Below are 20,358 nucleotides of genomic sequence, written 5' to 3' on the forward strand. Positions count from 1 at the left end.
TTCACGAGATCTCAGAAACTATAGTAAACACCACCGCCTCTGTGGTCTAATGGTAAGACCACCTGCTTCAGACGCAGAGGTCCCGGGTTCGATTCCCAGTGGGGGCAGATTTTTCTGTTCGGTTTGGTTGGTGGTAGGGCTTGTTCTAAGTCCGCCTGGCTAGCTACCACCATCTTACCTAAGTCTGTCGCCATAACAACAATGTTAACAGCATTATTGTGTTCCGTCAGTTAGAGGTAAGATAGCTAGTTCCTCCGTGGTTGAGGATTCCGGGTGAAGCTCGCTTCCACCTTCGGCCTGATCGTCACTTACCATCAGGTGAGATACAGGCCTAGAGTTTCCTCGTTGTGGATAAAAAAAAAACTAAGTACATACAAACTTGAGATTTGGCAGGTAGGTTCCATAGGATGTAGACATCCGCTAAGAACGGATTTTACGAAATTACACCCCTAGGGGGTAAAATGGGGGTTGGAAGTTTGTATGAAGTGCGTAAGAAGTCACGGGCGGCCGCTAAGTAGGTAGTTAATTTATAAATATACATACCAAAACTAAAATCACAGTTATATGTAAACTCTATAAACATACAATTTAGCGAATTAAAAGTTAACACAGAGAATAATAATAAAAGAGTCTTCATCTTATCAAAATAACTTGAAATAACAAAAGTTGGGAGAAAATCATTATTTATATTTAAAAGGGTGACTAATTCACAATTGTGTAATACATTTATTGGAATGCAGATACAATTCAGGTAATTTGTGAACTTAGCTTTAGTTCACGGCTTCGCCCGAGGGTTCGCACTATTTTGCAAAAATCTATATTTCTATACTAATACTATAAATGCGAAAGTAACTCTGTCTGTCTTGCTTTCACGCCTAAACTACTGAACCGATTTTGATGAAATATGGCACAGAGATGTTTGAGTCCCGGGAAAGGATATAGGATAGTTTTTATCCCGGTTTTTGAAACAGGGACGCGCGCGATAAAGTTTTTCTATGACAGACAAAATTACACGCGGGCGAAGCCGCGGGCGGAAAGCTAGTCATTAGAGTAGGCGCACACCGTTGATTTTTCGTCGGCCGATAGTTTAGTCGGGCAGTTGATCAGTGCGCACACTACGCCGATTTGATTTGGCCGATTCTTCATACAATTTTAAATCGGGCACAAATATCGGCCAACTAAAAATCAACGGTGTGCGCCTACTCTTATAAAACAGCCGTGTGGCGTAGTAACTTACCGGAAACTGTCAACCAACTGTGACAGATGTCGCGGCTCCGCGGGTTTGATTCCCGCGCAATACCCCGATATTTTTGTAAAATAGGTTTCATGTTGGTCTGGGTGTTTTCTAATTATTTGCCACCTTTTGACCCTGGTGAATATTTAGAATATCCGTTAGTTTGCTCCACCCGGGATCCGAACCCCGAGCTCTAATCCGAAATGTAAACCACCATAATCTCCACATGAATCGAACTTATTTCTTTTTATTTACAAGAATTGAAGCCACGATAGCCGAACGGTGAAGGGGTCGGAGTGGCCGACTCGTGATCAGGAGGAACGCGGGTTCGAATCCCACCTCCGCTCGACTATTGTGGTGAGCCCACTCGTGACACAAGCATTTTAGCTTAGTACGAGGGGCTAACGGGACTGTATTAGTAATTTGTGCAACACAAATTACGAATGGTCTTAAAAAAGTTACCTAACATACATATATGTACTTAGGTACATACAAACAGTGTGATAATAGATGTAAGTAGGTAACGTAATGTTAATGTTAGCAAAAACCGTAAAGTTATGAAAACTTATTTACTACATTAGTTCCATACACTAATGTACTGACTGTAAAATTGATTAAAGTGTTAAATTGCCTAGTTATTAAGGTCATATTATGACAAACTTCAATCTCCAAGCAAACTTTATTTTCTCACAACATCCCTTATTTTGTAAGATAGTCATAACATGGTCATTGTTTGAGTAACTTAGTAGTTTCATGTGATTGTACTAGATGGCGCTGTTTGTCTTTAGCTCGCGATATTAAAGTACCGACAATATAAGTCTTGAAAAATATTTGTACTTTAAGTTTTACAAGGTTGAATAAACACCTCATTTTCGTATTCGTTCGTTTTATTTTTGGGAGGACCTCAAGTACCTAGGTGGTTCAGTCATACTACTTACATATGAAACCTTTTCAGGGACCTGAGTTGTGCCTAAGTAGACTTCTAAGTAATTATAATAGGTACTATGAGTACTGTAGGTACCTACCCCTCACCTGGGGAGATCCTTTGACTACCTAATTAGTCTTACTATAGATGACCCACGCTGAACTGTCCCGCCAAACTCAATGACAGGGGGGCGCTACCATCGTTCAACTATATGGTTTCCAACATGGCAAAAATCTGAACCAGCGATCCGGTATTGACGGTGGCGCCCCACTGTCAATGTCATCGACAGGACAGTCCAGTATTTTGGAACTATAAACTGATAATTATGTCAACAAAATGCATACCATTATGTAGAATTTCCTTTAGTGGTTATCTTTAACTATACCTACTTACTTACATTTAAGTATTTAATCTCCATTAAGTATGTAAGTGCCAATAAAAACTAAATTGTTTTTCGGTTTCAAAACACTTAAAATCATACGTTTTCGTGATTAAAACGCTGAGAAGCGAAATGTTTTACGTACTTTTTTTATATTTATTATGTAAGTAAGTGAAAACATCATCATCACCTTCATTTAACTAAATCATCATCATCAACAGATCATAATGTCCACTAATACAGAAAATACAGGCATCTCACGACCCGCTCTATTTTTTGTTCGTTGCAACCAAACGACGTCCACTGCTGGACAAAGGCCTCCCCCAAGGATTTCGAACCCACAACCTTTCCATGTGAGCTACTTAGACTCTGGATGAACTAGTCGGAATTTTCAAGTGTTGCACTGTTACGGCCAGCGTGACCTCTGTAGCTCAGGAAGAGCAGTCGCCCGGCAAGCTAAAGGTCGTGGGTTCGATTCCCGCCTTGGGCAGTTCGATTTTTCAAGTGATAATTTAGTTTGAGATGCGACTCGAACACCAACAAATCCGGGCCTTTTTAAGGCGAGAGTGAATAGGCACTTACAGGGCAGATGTGTAGGTACCATCCTAGACTGCATCTCACTTAACACCAGGTGCGATTGCTGTCAAATATCTGCCATGTTATACATAAAAAAAAACAAGTATCATGTATTACAGACGTAACCATAACAGCAGACGCCTACGTCCTTCTCCAAGTGAGCAAAGACGGCCAGAACCGGTCCAACGTAGATGCTCTGATCCATAAGGTGGTCCCACCAGGGAAGGCCGATGCTATCACCAGGATGGCCAGGAAACAGTTCTCCCAGAACCGGGAAAAGCTGGAACCAGTGGCGTCGGAGGATGAGGTGCAGGATACTATGAAGGAGTTTGTGGAGAAAAACGCTGAGCTGCGAACGAAGGATTTTAGAATCAGTCAGTACTTCTGAATTACCATAAAAACAGCATACTTAAATTGGAACATATTGTGTTCCAATTTGTGCTGTTATAATACTTGTAAGATAAGTAGGAAAAATTCTTTTAAATTAATTAGGTATGGATTATTTATTCTGAATTGTACTACTTAGTTACTAATAACTAATTTGTAGTTACTACAAATTATTGTATTGAATAGAATCCGTATGCAGAAGCACAGCCCTTTATAATTTACCAGAGGCAAATTGAGAAATTGGTACCTACCTACGCCTGCGGTGTTGACCGTTGAGTTTAAAAGCTTCAATTTGAATTATGGTCAGTTTCCCACCAATGCGGATTATCCACACAAAACATATTTTATTTATTTATTTAAAGGAACAATCACAGAATACAATTAAATAATATCTCTAGGTTTACCTAAAAATAATGTTTCACTAAGGGAGTGGTGCGTGAACAGTGTTCAGTGGGTCTAGACAAAGTGCAAATTATAATCGCAAACCAGTCGAAAAGTGGTCGAGAAGCCCCTTTTTTGTATGGATTTTTGACGGATTCGATTTTCAATTCGATCAAAAAGTGCGTTTTGTCTAGGGGGGCAGTGTGTATAATACTTCATAGGCTGCTATGCTCGTCTCTTCTCTGCATATCTCGCCGCGAATCGGCTTTAGTGAAAAACGACCTTTACTATGTTAACATCAAACTATGCTTTCAGAGCCCCAAGTGATCCATTTCCGCAGTGACCAGCCCTCGCTAATGTATGAAGTGAACGCCAACGTGCTCATAAAGGCTCTAAAAGACTTCCTCTCTTCTAAACTGGTCGCCCAATACACAGACGACGTTGCAAAGAGAGCCGCTGTAGTGTACAGGTCTCTTAACAAAAAAGAGAAATAAACTCGCTGATCGAATTTTGTTTCAATTTCATTCTTTCAGCCACAGGATCACAGGACGTCCACTGCTGAACATATAGGCCTCCCCCAATTATTTCTAGGGATGCCGTTACACTGAGCGCGTTTAAAAATGTATGAAAATGTTAGTTTTTGAACGTTTCCCGCTAGTGGCGCTGTACAATCCGACATACGTTAAATGTCATTTTTAGACGCGATCACTAGTGAGCTCGTTTAATAAAAACACACTCAGCCCTCAGGGCTGTAACGAGAAAACCTCTATAAAACAGAGGAGGGGAATTCACAATTTTGCGGGCTTCTTTTCCTTTAGATCACCGTCGGGTTTAAGGGTTAAGTGGGGCCCCGCCCTTCTATTGGAGATAGTCCCATCAGCCAATGGGTATACGAAAAGCATTTCCAAAAGTAACCAGGCGGACTATCAAGGCCTATTCAGACCTAAGCTGTATTCGCAACCACAGCGGCAGCGAATATCGCTCAGGTTTGAATAAGCCTTTAACAAGTCTTACCAAACCGAGCAGAAAATTGCCCTTACGAGAATCGAACTTGGGACCTCTAGTTTTAAGACAGGTAAAGAGAAAAACAACGAATTAAAAATCAAACTTTATTCCTCAATCGTACGAAATTTTTATCATTACAAAATTATCATTGTACGTCATCCATAAGTACTAAACACTTAGAAATTAGTACAAAAATATACTGTCGAATTCTAAACGGCGACAAAAATACATTCATTCAAAGAAACGACTATCTCTCTCCTTCTCTAGTAAAAATTACTTTTAGAATTGTCAAAATGTTAACTTTTTTTTTCAATGAGTTTGGACAAATAAAAATACTGATGTATAGAATTAATATAAAAACTGTTTAAATTACAGTGTTTCCTGTATCTTTTTCACTAGAGAAAAAGCACATAAAATAAAGAGCAACTTCAATTAGTTGGGAAAAAGCACTTATAAGTAAGAGTAACTTAAATTAACAAAAAAAAGATGAAGTTATAATCTAAATAGATAAGTTTCATTACATACTACCTATGCTCTAAACTTAAATAACTATCACAAAAATAATTAAACTTAAATTAATAATAAAATTTCAAAATAACAATCTTATCGAGCGTTAAATTATAATTATTGTCGCCTCTTACAGACTCTAGATACTTCAATTAATTATTTAACTTAATTCTAATTAGAATTAAATGGGGGAATAAAATGCCAAAAGAGCATTGTCTTTTTAATTGGATATTTGACACCATTTACCAATAAATTGAAACGTACAACTGATTCTGATCTTATAAACTAAAGTAGTTCACAATCTGTAAAAATGTAGTTGTTTTCATATTAATAAAGTTACTCAATTAGTTTCCTTAAGCGCTCACCAGTTGGCGCCAATGGTGACCTTACTAGACAGTGGCGCCAATTGGTGATTGCAAATGCTATACTCCTGGCGCTTAAGCGGTCACCAGTTGGCGCCACTCTTAGCCACAAGCAAGTGACAGGACCTTACTCAACAGTGGCGCCAATTGGTGAAAGCAAATGCTATACTCCTGGCGCTTCAGCGGTCGCCAGTTGGCGCCAGTCTTAGCCACAAGCAAGTGACAGGACCATACTCCACAGTGGCGCCAACTGGCGATTTCAAATGCTAGTCCTAGTGCTTCATCGGTCACCAGTTGGCGCCAGTCTTAGCCCAAACGCAAGTTGTTTAAATAAACAACTTGAAAAAATGAACTTTTCAAATGAAAAACTCATTGATTGGTGTCAAATACCATGGAATGTACTCATATTTATCACACGAAATAGATCGATTCTACAATCTCAAATTCAAATCTCAATCACAAAATCTTACAAACCAGTACAAAATAGCACTCTTTTATTTTAAGGCACAAACAAAAAGAATTACTTATTAATTAAGGAAACACTACAAAAGTATCAATGGAAGACTTAAATCTACGAAAGTCTTTTTAATTACGTTTAAAATAGCTTAGAATTTAATACTGATGATTATAGGTCTAAGAGTAGGCGCACACCGTTGATTTTTCGTCGGTCGATAGTTTAGTCGGGCAGTTGATCAGTATGGGCATGTATGGGAGTGCGCACACTACGCCGATTCGATTTGGCCGATTCTTCATACAAATTAAAATCGGGCACAACTATCGGCCAACTAAAAATCAACGGTGTGCGCCTACTCTAACACTTAACTCAGTGCCCAAGGTATGGAAGCGGCACGGGAGGGTCATTTTGTGACGGTCAAACGTCAGCAAGACTTCCAGATTTGTATCAGAGTAAATACAAATGAGTAGGTCATCTTCATAGAAACGCACCGAGCGCGGTTTGTATGCGAGCGCGCCAATATACGTATGCGGCGCGCACGCACACACTGACAAAATTCGGCGCAACACCAACACCCCGCTAATCACAGCTAAATTTTGTCAGTGTGGCATTGGCGCGCTCACATACAAACCGTGCTCGGTGCGTTTCTATGAAGATGACCTACTCATTTGTATTTACTCTGATACAAATCTTGAAGTCTTGCTGACGTTTGACCGTCACAAAATCAATTTGTATTTACTCCGTTTGTATGCTCTTAATATGTCAATGTCACCCCTCCCGTGCCGCTCCCATCAGTCAGTGACTGACTTAAGCGCCTAGACCTATAATATAAAGAACCAGTTTCAAAAATATCTTAACAAGTATGGAAAAACTACAGTATATGCTTATGCGTACTAAGAAAAACTTACTTATCCTACATTATGTGTTACTTATTTTTTACGAAAGGTAATTGTTTGGTAACTTTAATGACATTTCAACCCATCTTTAAACTGGGTTGAATTATTTCAACCTCTTTTTGAAAAAGGAGTTGAATTATTTCAACCTCTTTTTTTGAATTGAGCAAGGTGTTCAATTGAGGGCCTTGTTTTATTGGAGGACGAATCAAATAAATCAAATAAAATTCAACCTATTTTAAAACTGGGTTGAAAGAAACAATCACGGGACTATGAAAACTAAAATTGTTACAATATTAGAAAAAAAAACGAATACTAATACCAAAATACGATATTAATTAAATTTGACATGACTATAATATTTTTTGGAAATCAAAATAGTCAACTTCACTTAAAATTATGTTACATTTAAATAATTGAGCATTTTTAATGCTTATCATTTTCGAACTAAAGCCTGATCCAGGACCAGGCTTTAGACTTGTTTGTATTTGGCTCATAAAATGGCTTCTTTGTAACTTAAACAACAAAAAAATATTTTAAGGCATACAGGATCAATTTTTTAAAAAACATTCATTTAGTTAACCCTTTAGGGTTTTATTTAATGGCACACAAATATTTTCTGAAAAAAATCAACAATACTCATTTTTTTGAGTCAACTAAAAACTAAAAATATTTTATAAAATAAAATTTAGCCTAGCATGGCAAAGTATCAATTTCTGTGAAACAATCATTTTGAAAATGATTTGACACGTTTTAACATACAAGTAGGTATCTCTGATACATCTTATAACAAAAAAAAAATTTCAATTTTAAATCAAATCTGAAATTTTTTGAAAAAATTAATACCTTTAAAATCACTACAGCTCTTTAATTATACTCTATAAGAGAGCTATAGGGAGAGCAATATTATCACAATATTTTACATACAGGGTGTTAGCATATTTTTTAAGGTTTAATTTTTTTTATATGGCGTATTTATGGCACACTAGTTTCAGATTTTCATTTATTTATTACTTTTCATAAAGATACTCTTAATATTAATCAAGTTTAAAAACACAGTGGAATTTAACGTCAGTTTGATGCTCTGCATTTTTAGGTTAATGTTATTAAAAAAAATCTTTGGCTATGACCACCATAGGCCTAATAAAAAAAACTGAGATATTTTTTTACTTAAATAAAGTTGGCAAATGTTACTCATTTCGCGATTGAAAACGAAATAGCTTTTAGAATAATACTGTACCAAACAAAAAAATCCAACTTTCTTATTTTCGACGGCAAAAATAAACTAAACTGCATTCAAAATAAGAGACATCACAAAAAAATATGCTGTAATTTTAACCACACAGCAAAACTTTCACACACGCCAACACCCTGTATTCATTGATGTTTCCATTTTTTTAATTTTACCAAAACTTCTAAACACAAACTAGACACCCTGTATATTTTTTAAGTTAAAAAAAATCTCAAAAACCTTTTACACGTCAATTTTAAAGCTGTAATACGTCATCATCACAATCCGTATAGGCGTTGGTCGTGGAACTGACAGCTCTAATAGTGTCATAGTTTTTCTTGTGTTTTTTACCCTCAATATGTTCCGTGGCGACAGGTTTTTTGTTGGCGACATCTGTGTTGCAAATGACGCAGTGGAGAGTCGTGTCGTCGATCTGAAAACAGATAATTATATCTATAAAAGCGAAAGGTCACTGACTGACTCACTCAGCACGAAATCTCAGAAACTACAGGCAGTAAATACAAATGAGTAGGTCATCTTCATAGAAACACCCGAGCGCGGTTTGTATGCGAGCGCGCCAATACGTATGCGGCGCGCACGCACACACTGACAAAATTTAGCGGGGATTAGCGGTGAACTGCGTTAACCTACTCATTTGTATTTACTCTGCTACAGGTGCTAGGAGTCTCAAGTTTTTCATGGGGGTTCCTTTTAGAACGTAGGTGCTCACTAAGACGGGATTTTGCAAAATTTCGACCCCTAAGGGGGTAAAACGGGATCCACGTGGGCGCGGCCGCTAGTAAAAACCAATACCTCAGGCACTGATGGGTTAAGCGTTAGACCTATAGTAGGGCTTAATTTTTTGCAAAAGATACGATAAAAAAATGTCAATAGGTAAAAAATGAGATTGAATTAATCCGTCACTTATTATAAAGAAATACTGGACACGTATTTTCACATTTTTAAATCAATGAAAATTGACAAGAGTTAAAGCGCGCCAAAGCTAGAACTAGGAGGCAGGCGACGTCAAGGCGTGGTAGCACTTTGTGACGTCATACGGAACTTCAACGCATCATTACTTTATTACTTGTTTTATTGACAAATAAAAATAATACGTGTCCAATGTTTTTTTACAATATAATTCACGAACCAAGTTTTTTAGGACTAGGCTATTATCACATCAGATATCATTAAAATCAGTCCAGCCTGTCTCAATTTAAAGTTATAAGAGTTGTTTATTTAAAAATTTAGTTTGAAAAGCGACTCAATTCGCTAATAAATAATAACGATTGTATAGATGTTGTCATAGACAAAAACAAACGTACGAGATTTCGGCAGATTTACTAATGTCTCTAAATAATATTTTATTCCTGGCAACACCAAAACTCACCTCTCTCAGCAGATCCGACCAATACTCCCTCTTAAAAACTTTACACGTCAGAAAATCTTTATGAACTTGACTGTTAACGTGATTAGCCAAATCTCCTTCAGCGAATTCCATCTGACATAACTGACATTTCAAACCATTTTGTGCAGCGGCAACACCGTTCCAATTGTCAAAGTTTAACTTTAAAACGTCACCGTTAACGATGATAATTTTCATTTTCTTTTCTATGGTAGTCTCTTCTTCGAATTTGACTTTGAATAGCACTTTAATCTTTGGTTCTTTTTCATTGAGGTATATAGTTTCTTTCTGTGTGTTGCCAACGTACATTTTCATTCCAGAATTTAGGTCGTTTCGTCTCATTTTCTTCGTTATTTTATTCTGTAACGCCACGAGTTCCACGTGCGGTTGCCATTTCATGTGGATTTTTAGGCATTCCCTTGTTATTATTACGTTACATACACCGCAGTGGTACTTTAGGAAAATCTGGAAAAAAATGTGAAGATTTGAACTTATAGGCATTGTTCACAAGAACATCACTACGCCGCGTGCCCCACCGCCCGCGCCCGCGGGGCCCCCGCGCGCGCCTGTCACATCTTTTGTTTTACATCGTTCACATCAGAGCAACTACGCAATTTTAATGTATTTCCTTGTAACAAGATATTCTTGGTAGTAAACCGTTTGAAACACGAAACAGTGTCTCCTTCATCCATAAGAATCCCGAACAGGCATTTTCATTAGTCGATAACTCGTTCGGTATACAGCATACGGGGACTCCCCGCATGCGAGATAACGACCAATGAAAGTTGCAAGTCGATACGCGTTCGGTACAACGCCTGCGGGGATTCCCCGCATGCATTATACCGACCGTGCTATCGACCAATGAAATTCATCATTCAGATTTTCTGACGCGCCATGCCTGTTTCTATTTTTTAGTCAACTTCGCATCCAGATTGAGGGACCTGTGGCACGCGTTCGAGAAATCTCTCGCACTCTGCATGCGGACCTTATCGACTAGTGAAATTGCGCCATTATGCAAGTCAGTCAGTGCCTGAGGAATGGGAGCGGCAGGGAAGGAACATAATGAGGGCAATCGTTTTTATACTTAACAGTTGGCACCCCTGGCGACTGACAGGACCTTACTCTACAGTGGCGCCATCTTGATGAGTGCAAATGCGATAGTCCTCCTACCACTTTAGCGCTCACAAATTGGCGCCACTGTCTTCGCGACTAGCAAGTGACAGGACCTTACTCTACAGTGGCGCCAACTGGTGAGCGCTAAAACGATAGCCCTCATTATGTTTTTGTTGATGTCATACGTCAGCGAGACTTCAGATTTGTATATTATGTCAATGCCACCACTCCAAAGCCGCTCCCATACCACAGGCACTGTCTGAGCCAAGCACCAGACCAATAGTGTCGAAAAATTAACCAGTTGGCGCCATTGGAGACTAAGGTCCTGAAACTTGCTTGTGGCGACAGTGGCGCCAACTGAAGCTGAAGTGGAAAGCGCTACACCTATCTACAGGATGTTAGATAAATGAGTATATGAGCCGACACTAGCCCATGTTAACATATGCATATAGTATGGTGAAGTCAGGATATCTTTTTTTTTTTTAATTTTTATACAAAATAAATTATATGAAATCCGATTTGTATGAATATTAAAATAATTAAAATGAAGATATCAATTTTCTGACTTCACCATGACCATACCATTTATATGCCCATGTTAACATGGGCTAGTGTCGGCTCATACGAGTATACCCATTTACCTAACACCCTGTATACTAATATTATAAAGCTGAAGAGTTTGTTTGTTTGTTTACTTGAACGCGCTAATCTCAGGAACTACCGGTCCGATTTGAAAAATTCTTGTTAGATAGCCCATTTATTGAGGAAGGCTATAGGCTAAAGCCTGGTCCGTGAGCACGTTGAATTTTGTCCAATGACCCCAAGCTACCCATCCTTATCACTCGCGCGTAATTATATTGCTGTCGCGACTGTGCGACGCGCGCCCGCAGTGAGTGTGCGAGCGCGACAGCAACATAATTACGCGCGAGCGATAAGGATGGGTAGCTTGGGGTCATTGAACAAAATTCTACGTGCTCACGGACCAGGCTTTATATACCATCACGCTACGAGTAATAGGTGCTGAGCAAAAATGAAAAATGTTGCGAAAACGGGTTTTCACGCGTACGAAGTTGCGGGCATAGTTAGTAAAAAGATATACCAACCTGTCTCAAGAGAACTCCTTCCATAACCAGAAAGGGGCACTTCTTCAAGCTGTCCATATGCGAACGACTATCAACGTGCGTTTTTAAATCATCCTCGGTTACATTTACAGAACAAATAAAACAGTAAAAATCCTCACAGCCCGTGTAAACTAAACTGTTATACGATAACAAACTTATTCTAAAATATTTATTTCCCAGTTTGACATACACATAATCTTCTATGTCAAAGACCGAGTCTGCTGATTCATTTAAATCGACATCCGCTGTCATATCTGAGGCTAAAGATTCCAATTCATCTTTTACAGACTCCGTTGTTTCTATTTTCGTTATTTCAGTTTTCACTTCCTTCGTTTCCGTTTTCAATTTCGTTGCTTCTGTTTTCGCTTGCTTCGTTTCCGTTTTGGCTTTCGTTATTTCTGTTTTCACTTCTTTTTCTTTGTCTGACGTTATTTTTTGTTCTGGCTCGTGTTTTTGGGGTTCTTTTGCGGGAACAGCGATCGGTGCGATTGCTGCCTGTTCTAGTTTTGGTGACAATGCTTTTTGAAGTAACCCTATATGCTGTAACTCATTTAGATGCGCGTAAATATAACCTGCTGCTACCGGTAAGTTGCATATAGCACAGTGTAGTGCTTCACGGATCTGCAATTTGAAAAATAACGATAGAAACATAAATAACGATACAGTAAACAGTGACAAAAATTAAACCCATACTAAAGACAAAACACAGAGAAATGAAACAAAAGGCATAATTGCGTTTATAGTTTTACAATCGAAATCAAAAGCAGAAATAGCGAAAAGTCATAGGAAATCTCGAAACAGATTTTATAACCTTTCCTTCCTTCCTTTTACCTTTCTGCTTATTTATTATAAAGTGTATTCTGTATTTTTCTTATAAGTGAATATAATTGTATTCTTTTAGAAAAATAAATATCTAAAACCATAAACCATAAAAACTGAAACTAATCTTTATTGTTTTTATTTTTGTAATATTTGGAAAAAAATACTGAAAATCCAGTCAAACCCCTTAAGCTAATTTAAACATAGCAGGCGTACGCTAAGGGTACAATGCTGTATGTGTTGACAGTGACGCTAACAGACGACGGGTACAACTATAAAACTAACTACCCTCGAAACGAATAGTCCGATGCCGACACCGCGCCAGTAGACCATATCACCAAATTTACCAACATTCTGATTAAAAAAAAAAGATTAATAGTAATTTGTTATTGCACACAAATTACTAATACTCCCGTTAGCCCCTCATAGTAAGCTAAATAATGTCACGAGTGAGCTCACCACAATAGTCGAACGGCGGCGGCGGGGACCGAACCCGCGTTCCCCGGATCACGAGTCGGCCAGTCCGACCCCTTCGCCGTTTGGCTATCGTGGCTTCATCATGTACCGATAACATTCAAACATAGGCGGAAAAATGGTGGGGCGCGTCTTCGTGGATGAAACGATCAATAGAACCCGTTGAATTAGAAATATAAAAAGCGTACGTTTATTAGGACAAACAATATTTGGGTGTTGTGATGTTGACATCAAACATCAATGGTGATCGCTTACCGACTGATCTGCGAGTCCGTTTGTCTCCTCTTCTATATAAAAACATTTATATTATTTAGCTATATTACATTTTTAAAGTAGCCTGATATCTCTTGACTCTTGATAATCAAAACAAAGAAATAAACAGGTATTTAATAAATAGATCGTTAAATAATAAAAAAACTGTGTTTGTAAATTTTTACAATGTTTTGTATCACAAATTAAAACATTTTGTCCCTCACAGGAGTCAAACGCGAACCACAGCTGAGTTACGGGATTTTGTGAAAAACAAAGGCAGTCAGAATTATTTAAAAAACATATAATGCAGTTTTATTCTTATCAAGTTCAGGCCCGAGATTTCCGTTTTTCGCTATTTCTTACTTAAAAATATTAAGGTTATTAATTTCATAATTCAGTCTTGTTTATAAGTGCGAGTTATATCTCATATCGAATCATGAAGTACCACTTCATTAATCCCCGTTATATTAGGATTTTATTTTTAAAGTAATGGGGATAAGTAACTTTTTAGTTCATTATTCCCCATTATAAGCTCCAATTTGGCGTTAACGGGGAATAGTGAACAAAAAGTTCGCTAATCCCCGTTGACAATCCCCGTCAACGGGGAATAGTGGAATAAGCCTCTTTCCGATGTTATCAGAAAAGGGGATTATGAGAAAAATATGCGAACATCAGGCCTCCCCAACCCGTCTGGCCAGCGTGGGGAGTGTAGGCCAAATTCTCCACAAAAAAGGCAATTTTATTAGTAAATTAAAGAAACAAAGTAATACTTACAGCTCTTATTAAATTATAATTAAATGGTACTATAAAAGGAGTTCTTGTTAACTGCTGAATGTGTGATACGCTATAAATGTGCTGCACTACGATGTCTGCTGTACATATAAAGTTACATAGCCCACAGTAAAAATCCTGAGGGCGCTTGCAAATCACATGATACGATAGAAGAGGTATAGAAATTTTGTAGCCAAACATGTTCAAAAATATATCCTGAGTTAACATATCTTTAAATATCGGATTATTCCATTGCATCCTGTTCGGAGCGTTGTTTTCTTTATTATCGTTAAATGTGATCGCTTTCGGATCGTTAAGTTTATCGTTAAATCCATTTCCATTTGGTTTATTGTCGTTAATGTCGTTAATTGTACTTCCATTCGATTTATTTTCGTTAAAACTGTTTGCAACGGGAGTATCTTTAAGTTTATCAGCGTCATCGTTAATTTGGCTATCATTATTATTGTTTTTGGCGTTTTTGTTGAATTTAGAATGTCGTTTTTCGATATGGTCTTTCGTGTCATTGATTAGAAGCAAGTTGTTGCAATGACCGCAATGGTAAAACTTATCGTCTATCTGTAATTAAAAATAATTCACATTTTGGATCAAAATTATAATGTTTCTAAACAAGCAATTAGGTCATGCTTATTGTCAAGTTAAAAATGAGACATGCATTACTCAAAGGCAGAATTACCAATTTTATTTAAAATGTTATTCTCATGGTCCCTTAGCATGCATTTATTATAAACTGAAATTGGCTATGAAACATTGTACATATTCAAAAATCATACTAATAATAATACTACAAACATGCTAAATACTAAGTTAAAAACTGAATCTACTAACAAACTTGAAAATTAAACCAGTAACTCACCTCTCTGATGAGATAATCGCCAAAATGAGTTAAAACTTTACAGTTTTCCAGTTTAATCAAATGATTAGCGTCGTAACAATGTTCTGCCTTACTTCTAATATGGATATATTCTCGACACACCATACAATACAACCTATTTACTTTAGGACTTATGAGCATATGCCACGAGTCGAATTTAACTTTGACCTTTTTATCGCCTATTTTAGTTTCTAAAAACGTAGGCATATTGTAAACTTTAGGTTTTTTGAGCGCTGTAGCGTAAGAATTGCCGGTTTGAGCGTCTTCGTGTGGCGTATCCCAAAAAATATCTAATTCATCGTTGCTGTAATCATATTCTGAATCTTCCTCATATTCCTCGCTGGTGTTACTGTTTTTCCTATAAATCTTCAAAGCTGCCGCGTAATTACTTTTACCGTTATTGAAGCTATCGTTAATCCTGTTTCCATGTTTGAAATGGTAACAATCGTTGTTCTTATTTCTATCGTTATCCGAGTTTTCACCGTTAACCCCACAGTCTATTTCTATATCAGTGACTTTATTTACAGCAGAAAGAAGGTTCCCTTCGTGTGATTTTGAAGAATGGTGATCGTTGTTTTCATTTAGATAGAAAGCCTCGTTACAAACCGCGCAGTGATAAATTTCTCGTATCTATTAAATGAAAAAAACAAAATCAGAATCGTTAAAACAAAATAAACAAACTAAAGCATGCAAAAAAAAAAAAAAATTACTTTTCTAGTTATACTGAGTTCAAATCTGGCCAGCGGTTTGTACATGCTCAACTGATTTTGATGCGGTTCGCTCTTTATGTGGTGACCTGTTGAATTCTTATCTGTATACATATCGCAGGCCACACATTTTACCAACACTGAGTCTACAGGTGTTAATGTATTCCACTGTTCATATGTGAGGTAGACGTTGGAATTTATAACATAACCGTGTGATATCTCTTGAACCACTATGGGTAATTCTTCATCGAATAGTGGTTTACTTTCTGAAAGTTGTACATAAATTAATAACAATTACCACTTTTTTTCTTAGTAGTGCACCAGACACTCAGTAAAAATTATGTCACATTGAAGTAATGTAACTCTAACTGCGTACCTGGCAGCAGTGACGTCACATCGACGCCCTGTAGCCTTATTCACGTAACAAAACTTCAACGACAACAAATCGCTGAGTTGCGATCCTATCGAGTAATCGTTCTATCGAAATGACCCTTGTGAATACGGATTTAGAACTGTTTATCAATGGGACGACTTCTGAACGTCAGCGAGATCTTGACTGTCAAAAACGTAAATTAGGCCACTGGTACGGACGGGGTAAACGCGGGGAGGCATGCGGGAGGGAGAGTCGCATTCAGTTGTACTGACATTGTGGTGGTTGGAATGAGAATAGGTCCAGGCTTGTTCACTTGATATACTTCTTCTAAACCAGTGTTTTTCAACCTTTTTCATGACGCGACCCCCCTAGTATGAAAAAAAGTTTTGCGACCCCCCGACCGTTTACTTTTTTTTCCTGCATTTTTAAACGACTTCAAAAAAAGGATGTTCTCAATTCAAGTGTATGTTTTTTTTTTTATAATGTCACAAAGATGTTGTAGGGTCCGAGAAAACTTCAGTCCATACAACATTTACGCATTTGCATTTAGATTTCGGATAAATCTATCTTTAAAACTTTAATACTGTTTTTTTACTGAGGTAGTTTTTACGACCTCAGGTTGAAAAACACTGTTCTAAACAAACGCGACTCTCCCATAGATTTTGTATGTATGAGTACTATGACGTCAAAGTTCACGAACTCTAATGATAATTTACTAATTTTAAACCTACTAAAATAGAATCCTGGGTCGATTTTGATAAACATTAAAACTGCATTAAACATTTTTGATAAGATTTCTTCAAATATATAATTTGTCTAAAATAGTGTACTTATGCCTCGTTGATTTTAATAAATAAATAAATCTATCAACTATTATCGTAATATTTACAAATTGACTATTTCTATTGTGACCATATGTAATTAACAACAAAAGTTACACAGAAGTATTTGTTACTTACCTACTAAGTCTGGTGAATCGCAGTACATTATCTGAGTATCCGTATCCGAATCAAGCATATCAGCTGAAAAGAGCTCTCTATTCGCTAAATTTGACAGTCGTTCAGCGTGAAGACTGAACTCTATGTACTCATCACTTGTCCGCTCCTCATCGTAGAACGTGCGGTTGTTGATCGAGTATGCTGTTGGTTTGGAAGGAGTGTTCGGTTGTGACTTGCTCTTTAGAACCGACATATCCATGTATATTGGAGGTTCTTTATTGGATTCTTCGTGTTCGTTGTCAGCCATTTTTCTGTAATGGAGATGAATTTAAAGTTTTACTGCTAAAAATTATTAACTGACGTTTCCTGAGTTGATTTTAAGCGTTCTGTTAAATTTAATAAAGGTACAAATTGCCAGAGATTATTTTGTAATTAATAAACAAAGGGACAAATTATAATGAGTCAATATGTTGTCAAATAATAAAATTCTGTATATTGAGTTAAATCTAAAAACCTAAGGATTAGAAATATAGCACAGTTGAAGTGTATTCACAAACATTACTATGAGGTCTCACAGTGCGCGTGGACACAGGGTCACACACAAACCAATCTCAGAGCTCTATTTAACACTGTGCGTTTGATTTTCTGCTTTACTTAAGCAAACATTGTTTGTGAATATGGGTGTGTCTTTTTCTAAAGTAAAACTTAAATACCAATATTCATCAAAATAAGTTCAGCAGTTTAGGGTGAAAATGTAACAGGCAAGCAGACCGATTGACTTGATAATATGAAAGAATTATGTTGATAAAAACAATTCTAGATAAATCTACCAAGATAACTTTATTTCCAAAAAATCTATAAAAATAATAATAATTTAGTTTTCTGTAAGTTAGCTTTTGAAGCAGCACTTTTATACAAAGATTATAGATTTCATCAAAAAATTGACTTTTATATTAATAATACACATTATTGACATTTATTGTAGATATTACTTGAATTTCAACTGAACTAAAATATGGTGGCTTTGTAAATTAATGTGTACCTAGTTGTTGCAATTCTTGAAGGCGAGTGAGCTTTACATGTGTAAAAAACGTATAAAACTCATTCTTTTTTGCAATAGGCTTTGAAAAAGTACTTTTACACGTCCCAGTATTAACCCTACCACTGCTTCGGGACCATAAATGGGCCAGTAGTGCTGAGAAGAAACAGCGCAAGAAACACAGTCACTATTCACTATGTCGTACACTATGTGGTGGCTCGCTACTGTTTGTTTTTCAAAAGTTTTGAAAGACATTACACAATCGTTATGTGCATGTACACATACACAAACAAGTAAAGCTCACTGGCCTTCGTGAGTTGCAAGAACTATAATTCAATTGGAATTACAAATATTTTCCTACTAAACATGGCTAACTTGGAATTTAATATGACACAACATCGTCATGATGTAAGAAGTAATAACTAATTTTATACCTATCAATATTGCACTACCACTGTTATTGTTTGCAATGATTATTCTTTTTTCTGCTTGGAAATGGAGAACCCAGCAGGCAGCAGCATAAAAAGTAAATGCCAAAAATATGTATTGGTAGATTTTCACAATATTCTGACTGCAGGTGTCTTTTAAAGTGGTAATTTTTCATGAGAAAATTGAAATACATATATTGCACAGTAATTTTTTATGATTGAAATTGGTGAAAATAAGGTTAGACAGAAGGCACATGACATTTCTTCGAAATAATTTTATTTTCGGAGTTTTGATGATTTTTGAAGATGTTTTCTTTCATAATGATAGTTGTGCCGGCAATATGCAGTTATTCTTAAAATAAATAGTAAGTTGTAAGACTTTTTACAATTGATGGATTTTAGTGAGCATTTTGCGATAGGTTTTAGTGATATTTTCAAGTAAGTACTCACACAAAATACCGCTGAAGGAACTATAATCTTTGCAAGGCGAAGTCAAGTTGTATTGGTGTAAAAATCCAATAAGAAAACACAGAACTGGTGTAACTAGTAATGTAATAATCTGTAATGGAAAACACTATTTTCAATACTACCTGCACAGCAAAAATTACATTTTTAAAGTTTTTGCGAACTTGTATTTCTTTGTGTCAAAACCGGCTAAATTTTTTTATCTCAAAAGTGACACAACGAATCTCCTTCAGCCATTCAGTAACAAACAAAAGAAATAATTTCAAGAAAAATATGCGGACGTACCTATTTTATCACCAATACACCACTTATGAACTTATCTGGCTGCTATTTCCAACACAAAATTATAAATAATTCAATGGCAATTGGCAAATAGCAAAACAAAAAATTAAGTTCTTTCCCCAACAATAGACAAAAGTTAGAGGAGTAACAACCAACACTAGGACATTTTTGCCAGTGGACCTTTTGAGGCGTTATTTGAGTTCAAAATGCACAAAAAGTTCTGTAAAAAAATTGTAGAATGATTCCTTGGATGATTTTTATCGGTAATTGTTTAAATTCATAATAATTGTAATATGCCGGAGCTCGCTCTGTGAGCTCAATTACCCCAAGCAGAATAATTATTTCATTGTTTTCGTATCTATCCACAATTAGTTTTGCTGTCAATAATTAGGCATAATTATTATTCTAATGACTCATAAAATTTAATTTCTACAACTTTCAAGTCGACAGAAAAATCCAACACATTAACAGACTTACTTATTATCTTCTTCAGCTAATTCTATAATAAAGTAGAGAACTAACAAAATAATCACCACACTTAAATATAATGTGAAGAAGACCATCACGCTTTCATCATTAGAATGAAAATTGAGAGTTGATTCAACTAATTTATCTTAAGACAATAAAACACTTTGATGAGGATTCCTTAATGAACGAACTCTTCACAAAGTTCTGGGAGTCCGAGTTGTTATCAGTAAAAACTTTTTGTAAAAAGTGCTGTAGACCACTGTAGACTGACTTAAACATAAATCGGTAAATACCGGTGTCTATTTGTTTACCGGTATCCAATGATATAAAAATATTATATTATAACTTGTAAAAAGGGGAAAGTAATAAAATTGTATTGAGGCAAAGTTTTGTTTTTATTTCTTACTAGTTTTCCGCCTGCGGCTTCGCCCGTGTGGAATTTTTTCTGTCACAGAAAAACTTTATAGCGCGCGTCCC

At 36.6% G+C, this 20,358-nt stretch overlaps 2 protein-coding genes across 9 annotated transcripts; one reads left to right on the forward strand and one right to left on the reverse strand.

Moving 5' to 3' along the window:
• Positions 1-461: 461 nt before the first annotated feature.
• Positions 462-4,376, forward strand: LOC114358368 (uncharacterized). The gene is made up of 3 exons (XM_028312314.1): positions 462-474; positions 3,234-3,488; positions 4,198-4,376. The coding sequence occupies exons 1-3, from the start codon at positions 462-464 to the stop codon at positions 4,374-4,376; spliced, it is 447 nt and encodes a 148-aa protein (XP_028168115.1).
• Positions 4,377-8,091: 3,715 nt separating this feature from the next.
• On the reverse strand, positions 8,092-20,097 carry LOC114358376 (uncharacterized). Of its 8 annotated transcripts, none has more exons than XM_028312325.1 (9): positions 19,891-19,906; positions 19,117-19,225; positions 17,221-17,510; positions 15,892-16,154; positions 15,164-15,811; positions 14,293-14,865; positions 11,956-12,594; positions 9,725-10,204; positions 8,415-8,767 (listed from the first exon to the last, which is right to left on the reverse strand). In XM_028312325.1, exons 3-9 carry the CDS (start codon positions 17,504-17,506, stop codon positions 8,591-8,593), a joined length of 3,066 nt encoding a protein of 1,021 aa, XP_028168126.1. In that variant the 5' UTR covers positions 17,507-17,510; positions 19,117-19,225; positions 19,891-19,906; the 3' UTR covers positions 8,415-8,590. The 8 variants fall into 8 exon arrangements, with proteins under 8 accessions (XP_028168124.1, XP_028168130.1, XP_028168129.1 ...); XM_028312324.1 differs by lacking the exon at positions 19,891-19,906 and adding an exon at positions 19,417-19,625; XM_028312323.1 differs by lacking the exon at positions 19,117-19,225 and having other exon boundaries at positions 8,092-8,767; positions 19,891-20,097.
• Positions 20,098-20,358: the final 261 nt, after the last annotated feature.

The sequence above is a fragment of the Ostrinia furnacalis genome, unplaced genomic scaffold (genome assembly GCF_004193835.3).
Source record: "Ostrinia furnacalis isolate ACB-3 unplaced genomic scaffold, ASM419383v2 OfSCF3905, whole genome shotgun sequence".
Lineage (NCBI taxonomy): Eukaryota > Metazoa > Arthropoda > Insecta > Lepidoptera > Crambidae > Ostrinia > Ostrinia furnacalis.